The sequence below is a fragment of the Aythya fuligula genome, chromosome 7 (genome assembly GCF_009819795.1).
Source record: "Aythya fuligula isolate bAytFul2 chromosome 7, bAytFul2.pri, whole genome shotgun sequence".
NCBI lineage: Eukaryota > Metazoa > Chordata > Aves > Anseriformes > Anatidae > Aythya > Aythya fuligula.
The window spans coordinates 24,703,534-24,714,106 of record NC_045565.1 but is presented as its reverse complement, the minus strand read 5'-3'; the positions used below and the strand labels follow the sequence as shown (position 1 = coordinate 24,714,106).

General features: G+C 54.4%; 2 protein-coding genes across 2 annotated transcripts; both read left to right on the top strand.

Annotated features, from left to right (window-relative positions):
- The first annotated feature begins 1,134 nt into the window (after positions 1-1,134).
- On the top strand, positions 1,135-3,085 carry CALHM1 (calcium homeostasis modulator 1). Its single transcript, XM_032191791.1, has 2 exons — positions 1,135-1,683; positions 2,606-3,085. The coding sequence occupies exons 1-2, from the start codon at positions 1,135-1,137 to the stop codon at positions 3,083-3,085; spliced, it is 1,029 nt and encodes a 342-aa protein (XP_032047682.1).
- Positions 3,086-8,815: 5,730 nt separating this feature from the next.
- On the top strand, positions 8,816-9,854 carry CALHM2 (calcium homeostasis modulator family member 2). Its single transcript, XM_032191742.1, has 2 exons — positions 8,816-9,358; positions 9,438-9,854. Exons 1-2 carry the CDS (start codon positions 8,816-8,818, stop codon positions 9,852-9,854), a joined length of 960 nt encoding a protein of 319 aa, XP_032047633.1.
- Positions 9,855-10,573: the final 719 nt, after the last annotated feature.

Genomic DNA, 10,573 nt, shown 5'->3' with positions numbered 1-10,573 from the left:
TGCACTCAAGCCCTTCAGAAATGCTCATTGAAAGTTAGTGTAAATAATAAATATAATGAGGAAAAAAATGAATTTCAGAGCTGTGCCAATCAGGGAGCACTTCCTGAGAAATCAAGGGCATCCTGGGTTTGGATGTCACAGCACCAACCAGTGGAGCTGGGAATATTCTCTGTGCCCTGTCCCTGCAGCCCTTGTTTCTTTCTCTGCCTGTTTTTCTGCAGCCCCAGAGCCAGGAAACACACCGTGTGCCTCTGGTTGACACCAGACCATGTGAGCCAGGGCTTGAAGGATACCTTAGCCAGCCCTGAGGGCAGAGGGTTGTGACAACCAAGGAGCTACAAGTGTCATATTGCAAGTCTGGCTGAAATGTGCAGGTCCGCAGGAGGGAGGGGAGCTGCTAAGAGTCATTGACAGCACACACACTGCATCCCACAGCACCAAGAGCTTTATTCCTCCTTCCTCTGCCTTTCCTTTTCTCTTCCCTTCCCATTGCAGAACAAAAAACAGACAAAAGCAATTTCCCAGTGAAGCAGTGCAGGCACAGAGCAGGGCCTGGCAGACACGAGACACTTGCATTAGACAACTCCTGGGGTGATGCAGGCGTGGAGGGGGGAAGCTGTGGAGCCCCATTTTCCATATGTGCCAGCAGAGCAGAGGTGGGGCATCCTGCCTGCTGCAGGGAGGAGCACCCAGCTGCCCCGCTGCATTTGCAAACAGGATCACGGAGCCCTGCCAGCAACTCCCCTTCCTGCCAGGCCACAGATTGCTCAGGGCAGAGCACAGCTCTGGCAGCACCTGCATCCGACAGCCAAGGAGACCGGTGACCAGGAGACAGCAGAAATGAGGATGTGGAGAACAGAGAGAGGTTTAGCAAACCAGAAACAACGCAGGCCTCATGGGAACAAAGAAGAGCAAGAGAAAGCAAGCCCTGAAGTTGGGCAAGCAGCAAAATGAGCAGGAAAAAAAAAAATGTTGAGCTTTCTGCTTTAAATGTTGGGGATGTCAAAGCATGTAGGTGAATAACGGAGCTGCAAGGAGACTTGCTGGCATCAAGTCTTTGCAGAGGGGAACTGAAAGAATGAAGTAAAGCAAAGACGTGGCTTGGACCCTGGTGGGGGAAGGAATCACTCCAAGATGGACAAGTTTCGGATGATCTTCCAGTTCCTCCAGTCCAACCAGGAGTCCTTCATGAACGGCATCTGTGGGATCATGGCCCTCGCCAGCGCCCAGCTGTACTCAGCCTTCGACTTCAACTGCCCCTGCCTGCCACGCTACAACCTGGCCTACGGGCTGGGCGTCCTCCTGGTGCCCCCCCTCATCCTGTTCCTGCTGGGCTTCGTGCTGAACAACAACGTGTCCATGCTGGCGGAGGAGTGGAGGCGGCCCCGGGGCCGGCGGGGGAAGGACGGGGCCGTGCTGCGCTACATGTTCTGCTCCATGGCGCAGCGAGCCATGATCGCCCCGGCCGTCTGGGTGTCAGTGACGCTGCTGGATGGGAAGTGCATCACATGTGCCTTCTGCACCTCGCTGCCCGTGGGGGCCCTGGGCAATGCCAGCCACCCCAGGCTCTCCCAGGAGGAGATGAAGAGGGTCTTGGCCCGCATCCCCTGCAAGGAGATCTACGATGGGCAGGAGCTCGTCGCCAACGAAGTGGCCGTCAGGTACCTGCGGTGCATCTCACAGGTAAGAGGCGTTGGGACCATGCCCTGGCTGGTGGTTTAGGGTTAGGCACTGCCAGCCTTAGCTTTTCCCTCGAGGGAGTTGAAATAAAGCTGCGGGAGGAGGGACGGGCAGTTTTGTGGGGGTATGAGTTGTTCAGACTCAGCCCCATTCATACTGATAATTCGGTCCCTCCTCTTCCCTGTGTCATGCTTACGGGTGCTCACAGCAGCCAGAGCTGTTTAGGGCAAGTACAGAAGGGGTTGACGTGGTCGTTACTCCATGGCTGTCACCCGCACTCGTAACCCACCAGTCACCCGTGGCTGCTCTGGCTGCTTGTTATAACTTGTGGAAGCGATGGGCTGATAACCATCTATGCCGCTTGCTGCTTACTGTGAAACAGCTGGCATGTGTTTATTAACCTCACCAGGCGGCAACAAATGAAGAAGTGCCACTAACTGCTTGTCCTGTGCTTAATTCTTCTCAAGCCCTGCCTCTGGCCACAGTTGGAGACAGGATGGTCCAACCCACTCTGACCACTCATCCTGCTTAAAAGCTCCTTTTCCTGCCCCCCTTATGGAATATAGGAATAAATTATTCCCATTTTCAGAACAGAAATGGAGTCATAGGGTCTTGTCCCAGACACAGGAAGATTTCCCTGAGCAGACCCCAATTCCCAGCTGCCAGGAAGCTCTGGGAGCTGCATCACAGGGGGTGCTGCCTGGACAGACCCCAGCCAGGTAGATGTTCAGTGGGGTCACCTCATGAGCATAGACTGGGGTTGTCTCTGCCCTCCTCTGTCCCTCCCTGTCACATCCCACTATCAGGGCATCCCATTACCACTGATCCCAGTGAGCACAAATGTCACAGAAGTCCAACAGCTTGGGAAAAGGGGGTGTTTATGGTCTGCCCATGATGGGTCTGGTCTCACCCCTCACCCCTGCAGGCCCTGGGCTGGTGCTTCATGCTGCTGATGACCACACTGGCTTTCTTGGTCAGATCCCTCCGGCCCTGCTTCACCCAAGCCGCCTTCCTGAAGAGCAGGTACTGGTCCCACTACATCGACATCGAGCGCAAGCTGTTCGACGAGACCTGCACCGAGCACGCCAGGAGCTTTGCCAAGGTCTGCATCCAGCAGTTCTTCCAGGGCATGAGCACGGACATGGAGACTGCTCACTGCCACCTGCCCAAAAAAAACCCCACGGATGATGGGGAAGCTTCCGAGAAGCTCTTGGGCATCACTGACCAGGGTACCATGAACACGGCCCTGAAAAGCTGGCACAGGTGTAAGCCCCCATTGCACCTCCACCCAGATGCCCCATCCCGTGGCAATGGCTGGACTGGGGAAGGGCAGTTCCCCCTGAAGCCCCCTCCAGAGCCCCCAGCACCTCGGAAGGAAATGGCTGCCTACTACAGCCGGGTGTGAGAGGAGGCATGAGCCACACTTTTGGGAGAGGGGCTGCAAGGGGATGTGCACCCAAAGGGCGGTGCTGGCACCCAGGTGGTCCCATCTGCTCCCCAAATGCAGTTCTACATCCTGGGTAACGGAGGCAAGGAGCTTTGGGCTGCCCGAGGCTGTGATGGAGAAGCCCTGGGGGAGCCAGTGGGCACAATGTTTTGTGTCCCATGCCACAGGTCTGTGTGGTGGCAGTTGCTGAGGTGGATGTTGCCAGATGTGCAAAACTTCCCTTCTTTTACCATGTGCACCTCCAAGCCTGTGACAGAGCTGGAGCAGGGACAGCTCCTTGCAATGCTGGGCAGCACTCTTGGGTTTGGGCACTATTAAAAATTCCTCCATAGGTAATCAACCTGGGATGGCCCTCACACGGTGAGACATGAAACCCCAAAAGTCTCCCCATTACCATCTCTGTTTTACTATCCCCCCCCAGACACGTACAGTTTCCACACTATGAGGAACTTTAAAATAAATTTGACACAAAAAGTGAACTAATAAAGGGGCGCCCCACACTGCATTACCCGTGATGAGAATGGTGCAGTCAGGTGTCACGGATACAATTCAAGGAGGGGGCTGCCAAGACAAGGAGAGCAGCCATCGCTCAGCAGCACAGAGGGTAGGTGCCAGGCTGACCCCCTGCCATGGATTTTCTGCAGGACGGTCAGCCCATCCTTGTAGCTTTACCTGGATTCCCCCCGGCATGCAGCCTGACATTACAAACAGCCCGGATGTTTGTTTAAGGAGCCAGCAACAAATAAATAATTCAGGCTTGCCGTTCCAGCTCCGCGCTTAGGCATGAGGAGTCATAAAGGCTGTTTACAAAAGCTGTTGGGGTTTCTTTATTTGAATACAATGACAAGGACCTGAGGTGGCACGCGGAGGCTGGCAGCGAGCTGGCCGCGGCCTGTGGTGGAGCTGGGGTGGCCGTGTTGGCTGTGGGGAGGCAACACCATCCCTGTGCAACACCGGGTGGGTGCTCATTTCCCTAAAACCTGGAGATCATGGGGCACAGGCCCTCAAGGTGACTATGGAAATCTCCATGTTCCCTGATGGCCTTGATTTCGTTAGCAGCGCGCAGGAAAACCCCTTTTGCAAATATGAATTTCACCCCTGCCGCGTCCCTTTCTAAATGCTCATCCCCTTGAAATTTTTCCTACTGCGTTCTTGTTCAAACCGACCCATTATGGCTCACCGGTTACTGAGGTGACTGTCTTGCACATAAACCTTAATTACTGGTGTGCTACTCCACAGAGGCTGTGGGGAGAGGAGAACAAAGGACAAAAATGACAATGAAATTCTCCGAGCCGCTCTGCGGGAGCAAGAACGAGCCCATAGTCAAGGGCAGGCTGAATCTGGCTGACTCCCAGGAGAAAGGAGCATGTCACAGATTTATCATTAATCTTCACACCCCAAACTTTAATTAAGGCACCTGCCCAGAAATTAATAGGCACAAAACCTGATTTACAAAGCAAAGGAGATTAAAAGATAAAGGTGGTTTCCACTCCTACTATTTGCAGCTCAGCACTGTTAATGGCTCACTCCACATCCCACCACAGTGGTGATTAGAATATGGGGCTGGCAGGCTCCAAGGCAGATCCATCGAGATACCAAGGAACTTGTGTGCATTTGCAAAGAGAAGCTTTTGGAGTTTTAATCTAGATTTTGAAATTGTAGCCCTGCCCCACACAGTGACTGGCAGAGTCCCCACAGAGCAGGCAGCGTGTCCTCTTTGTGTTGGCACTTCATCCTGGCAGCTTCCCTGGATTTGGGGGATGTATTTCATCACTGTTGGGAGCAGACACCTCACTGGGGGACCCAGTACAGCCCCTGTGGTCTCAACTGGGCTGTGGTCCCAGAGTGCAGGGCCTGGTTGGCAGCAGGGCCCCAAGCAGAGATGTGGGACTGCCACAGGGTGCAGCACATCCCAACACCACCGAGCTGCAAAAAATCCTCCTGGGGCTGGGCAAGCGTTGAGAGGTCAGGTCTGGAGCCAAACCCGCGTCTGGGGTAGGGAAGAGGACTCAGGGCAAAGATTGCAGCTGGACTGCAGACATCAGGCTTGGCTCAGGTTTGCTTTAGGCAGAGGGAACATGGGTGTTGCTGAAGGTTTTCCTGGGCTAAATACGTCCTCTGGGGAGGGCTGAGCTTAACCCTGGGGACATGGTGACAAGGATGCTGGCAAAAGAGAACGGGAGAGCCTCTGGCCACCGAGACAGGCTGGAGCTGGAGGACAGACAGCAGAGAGGAGGGAGAGATGCAAGGAGAAAGTGTGGCGTCCTCCACTGCCTTCCAGGCATCAGACTGCAGAGGAAGTGGAAAGCGGAAAAGCAGAGGGGGCAGGAATGCGCTGTGCTTGCCAAACTGTGGGCTGCACCCAGCCCCCCATCCCGTCACAGCTTGCCCCAGACCCAAATCACGGCACTGCATGGCAGCCATCACTCCCCTCTGCTTGCCCCACGAGAGCGGGTCTGTCCCTAGCAGAAGGAAACGAAACCCGATGGAGCTCGTGATGCCGGTTTCCTGCTTCTCCCGAAAACCCAGACAGACTGGCATCTTCCCCGCTGGCTCAGCCAGCTCTTGGGCACGAAAGCAGCAGTTCCTGTCCCTTCACCTGGGACCAACGGCTTCTTCTCCCGTGCTGCCCCTGCCTGCTTAGCTTGAGTCCCACCCTCGGTATCAGTGGATCCATCCAGCATCCCATGAGGAGCATAGGGGCCGCATCCAGCCCCCAGGCTGAGGGCTTTGGAGTTTCCCCTTCATGCTCCAGCAAGGCATCCATCGCTCCTGTCCTCCAGGCAGACCCGGTTCCCTCCACAGCCAGCATCTGCACAGCTGTGTGGCAGATCTGGAAAAGGACGAAGTGATTTTTCCAGTGACTCATTCTCGGTCTTTCCTTTTTTTTTTTTTTTTTTTTTTTTAATTTTAAAGGCACATCCTCAGCCTTGCACCCAGCAGAAGCCAAATGCCTGCTCATCGCCCCACCCAAGCACAGGGCCCGAGAACAACCCCCGCCCTCCTCCCAAAAGCTGACAGCCGAGGGCACGTTGCAGACTGAAAAAGGAAGCTGCCGAACTCCAGCGCTGTTTTTACCCACTTTCACTTTGTCCATCAGCCTGGCCAAAGCTGGACCCCCTCTGCTGCACAACCTCCCTCGCTGCTGGGAAAGCCCCACACCCGGAGCCCGCGCAAAAAACAGGCGAGTTGCTGAGAAAGCTCCAGAACTGATTTCAACAGCTTTCCAAGTAAGTGACTTCATTTTTTACTTGCTTTCATGGATGCTTCAGGGAAAGGCTAACACAGATTGCTAAACAATGATCTGCTGAAAACACCTCTTCCCTTCCCATCCTACCCCTCCCTCTCCTAGCCAGGCAGCTTAAGCCAAAACCAAAGGAAGGTAGCCCCCACACCCCCCCCCCAAAAAAAACCAATTATTTTTTGCCAACTCCTCTTAATTTTGCTTTGCCTGGTGCCAGGCTCTGGCAGGGAGGTTGCAAGGCCTTGTTTATCAGTGGTAGTTGCTGCTCTCCCTCATAATAGGCCTTTGAACCCTACGCGCCAGTAAAAGTTTGTAGGTTTGGTGCCCTGCTGCAAAGGCTGCATGCCACGAAGCGTGGCAGCCAGAGCTGCAGGCCTGATGTGCTGTCATGTGGCTGTAGTTTTGGGCTGGTCTGGCTCCTTTAATGCAGGAGTTTTGCATATGGAAAGCTGGGAGGATGCAGGAAGAAATTAAGGGCCCTGGCTGCTTATGCTTGAGCTGGGTGATAGCATGGCTTTAAGGGGATTGCCATGGGTTAGACAGAGTAGGGAAACAAGGCTAAATTTCTAGCTCAGTTTCCTTTTGCTTCCCTGTGGAGGAACCAAGCAAAACAGGCTTTGGGGGGTGGCAGAAGGTACACTAGAGCACAAGATGTATTTAAAGCACAATGCCTGAGCAAGCATTGTAAAAGAGGCTGTAGGAAACATTTGTCTCATCTGCATCAATGCCCCCATAGCCTTTTCTCTGCAGGTGGGGCTGGCCCAGGGCCACCTTGCCCTGTACATGCTGAGGGGGAGATGCATGCATCAGGGTAGCTGTGTGGGGGTCAGGGCTGTCCAGGAGCTCTTTGCAAGGATGTGCACCGATGCTGGCACTGGAGGATGTTAGTCAGGCACCCAGGTCCCTCCTGCATCCAGCAAGCCGCGGTGGCAGCAGTTCCCCTGAAGTCCAAGGGTTTCGTCACAGGGGTGAGGGCTTTCCCAGCAAGCGAGGCAGTTGAGGCTTCCTGAGATAAAACCACACAAGGGTGCAGCGTAGATACAAAGTAAACCAAGAAATTAAACACAGGTTGCGAGGCTTGGTTACCACCGGACAGGAGGAAGGGGCATCACTGCACAGCTCAGATGCACTCCCCAATTAGTTCCCTGTCCTCCAAAAAACTCAAATAAAAATCAGGGTATGTACTTTCCCAGACTTGATCCGCACTCAGCACCTATCCTACCCAGTATAACCAGTGTTGTACTGAGAGAAGTGCTGGAGGAAGACACACAGCACGGTGCATTGCTGGCACCAAGGTGTCAAGGGACAACTGTAGGCCGGTGGAAAGAGGCTGAGCCAGGCCTGTAGGCCAGAAGGGCACACACAGTTATGTCAGCCAACTGTGGGAAATATCACCCTACCACACCCAGTACTAGCAACAACTCCTAGGTAATTGTAGGCCAAGCTCTATCTGCATGTGAAGTTTGCATCTTGGATCATCGTGATAAGATTTGCTTTCCCAGAAAGTAACGTCCTTTGCTGGCACCAGCAGTGCCCTCAGCACCTCCTTGCCCCGTTCTTGAGTCTCACACTAGGGGAATAGGGCTGCAGTATCTTGGGGTTGCCACCATGGGCAGGACAAGGGAAATCACATGCAGGGCAGCAGGACACCATCCTAAAGCAGGGTCTCAATCCCAAGCTGCTTCCTCCCCACTCCCCCCCCTTCTGCTGCCTCATCCTCCACACCCCATCTCCCTGCACCCAAACCTGCCAGACGAACTACAAGCACCCTGAGGCCCACCTCCTGCTGCCTCCTTGACATACCTTAGGCTATTACTAACTACTAACTCATCACATTGTAGGGGAGGGGGGCAAATCCCACAGTGCTCACATGGGAGCACAGCAGTGGCATGCTGTGTGTGTGTGCCTGAGCTGAAGCGTGAGTCAGGAGCAATGCTGGGGCCACATCCCAGCCCCAGTGCTCCAGTCCAGTTTCCCCAGTAACACAGCATCCTCCTTCATTGCAGGCTTGGGAGATCGAGCGTCCAGTGGTAACTCCACTGGTAAATCACTTCTGTGGGAGGTGACTAAAGCCAGAGGAAAGACAACAAACGTGCAAACAACAGGGGAAGAAACAACTGTCCCCTTGCTAATCTTTGCTGCAGAAATATTTTTGGAGAATTTAGTGGGAAACTGAAGAGTCTGAGTTTTCCCTTCTTGCTTAGGCTGAATCCCTCTTCAACCCATTTTGAAGCATCCCTAATATTAGCAGCCAGCTCCAAGGGCTTGGGGCACCAGCTGGAAGGAACAGCAGTGAAGGTGGTGTGCTCCCAGAACGGCCCCTTGCATGTCAGCAGGCCCAAGGCCACTTCACCCCGCATCGTTGTGCCCCTTGGTGCTGGGACAAGGGCCAGCACAACCCCCTGCTGCTCCAGGCACCTCTCAGTCCCCAGCCCTAGGACGAGATGGCCGCCCTTGTTGCCGAAAACTTTCGCTTCCTCTCCTTGTTCTTCAAGAGCAAAGATGTGATGATCTTCAATGGCCTGGTGGCCCTGGGCACAGTGGGTAGCGAGGAGCTCTTCTCCGTCGTTGCCTTCAACTGCCCCTGCTCCCCAGCCCGTAACTACATCTACGGGCTGGCTGCCATCGGTGTCCCAGCTCTGGCCCTCTTCCTCATCGGTGTCATCTGGAACAACCACACCTGGAACCTAGTGGCTGAGTGCCACAAGCGTGGCACCAAGAATTTCTCCACTGCTGCCACTTTCCTCCTCTTTGGCTCCATCATGGGCCGGGCGGCCGTGGCACCTGTCACCTGGTCGGTCATCTCACTGCTGCGGGGGGAGGCTTACATCTGTGCCCTCAGCGAGTTCGTCAAGCCATCCTCTCTGGACAAGTTCCCGGCTGAGTACGGAGCTGAGATGCTGGCAAGGTTCCCCTGTAAAGACATACCATCGAACCTCACCAAGTTCAGGGATGAGGTGACACGGAGGCTGAGATATGAGTCCCAGGTAGGCATGCTGGGGAGAGAGCTGCATGGAGCGGGTAAGACTGCTTTGATACATCTTATCACAGCTTCTCTATTCTCAGCTCTTTGGCTGGCTGCTCATCGGGATCGTCGCGGTCCTGGTTTTCCTCACCAAGTGCCTGAAGCACTGCTGTTCGCCACTGAGCTACCGGCAGGAGGCCTACTGGTCCCAGTACCGGGCCAATGAGGACAAGCTCTTTCGCCGCACAGCTGAGGTCCACTCCAGGATCCTGGCAGCCAACAACGTGAAGCATTTCTTTGGTTTTGTGGCGTTGGACAAGGAGGAGAAGGAGTTGGTGCAGGAGTTCCCGGTGGAAGGTGTCCAGCCAAGCCCCCAGTGGAACGCCATCACGGGTGTCTACATCTACCGGGAGAACAAGGGCTTCCCCCTCTACAGCCGGCTCCACAAATGGGCCAAAGGGGTGGAAGGGAATGGGCCAACGCCAGAGGGCCATGAAATGCTCTTTTTGGCTTCTTAACACAGACGGGCACTGGGAGCAGTTCCCCAGACTGCCTGAGAGGCCTATCAGTATCGGTGTGCAGCTGATGGATTCACTGGGAATAATTGCTCCCAGCAGGATTACTTTTCTCAGAAGGTAAAAAGGGTTCAACAGCCTCAAGGTAGAGGCCGATAAGCAATACAGTGAACTCAGGAACCCCTCCCCCGGAGAAAACCATCTTGCCAATGATCCCAGAGATACAAGGTGAGCAAACAGCAGATGCACACCTTACCTCCAGGCTGGTGGTGAGCACTGCTGCCTAATCACCAGCAGAAACCTCAGGGAGCAAGAGGTGGGACCATTTCTAACTGTGACTACTGCAGTCCCACCCATCTTACCCCCAACCCCAGCAGGGCTAGCCCTAGCCTTCCCACACACCCACCTTCTCACGCCATTCTGCAGTGCCTGTTATACAGAAAGGTCATGGAGTGCTTTACAGACTTCCCAGAGCAGGGCAAGAGGGAAGCAGTGGGTAAATACCTGTGGCAGCAGGGATGCAGTAACAGCTGGGAAGGAGTGGGTCAGTAATACAGCAGCACACCAAATAATCAAGAGACTAAGGCAGGAGGAATCACCAATGTTCCTGGTATTCAGAAAGACACTGTAATTACAAAGCTGAAATTTGGGTAGGACACCAAACTCTTTGTCCTTACTGAAGTGCCTAGCCATCTCTAATGAGCCCAAAGGGTCGCAGCCAT

What these genes read in the sequence shown, in the direction of transcription:
- CALHM1 (XM_032191791.1), top strand. Translation starts at nt 1,135, where the DNA reads ATGGACAAGTTTCGGATGATCTTCCAGTTCCTCCAGTCCAACCAGGAG. An exon ending in ACCTGCGGTGCATCTCACAG is followed by an intron (nt 1,684 to 2,605) that starts GTAAGAGGCGTT and finishes TCACCCCTGCAG; the next exon opens with GCCCTGGGCTGGTGCTTCAT.
- CALHM2 (XM_032191742.1), top strand. Translation starts at nt 8,816, where the DNA reads ATGGCCGCCCTTGTTGCCGAAAACTTTCGCTTCCTCTCCTTGTTCTTC. An exon ending in GGCTGAGATATGAGTCCCAG is followed by an intron (nt 9,359 to 9,437) that starts GTAGGCATGCTG and finishes CTCTATTCTCAG; the next exon opens with CTCTTTGGCTGGCTGCTCAT.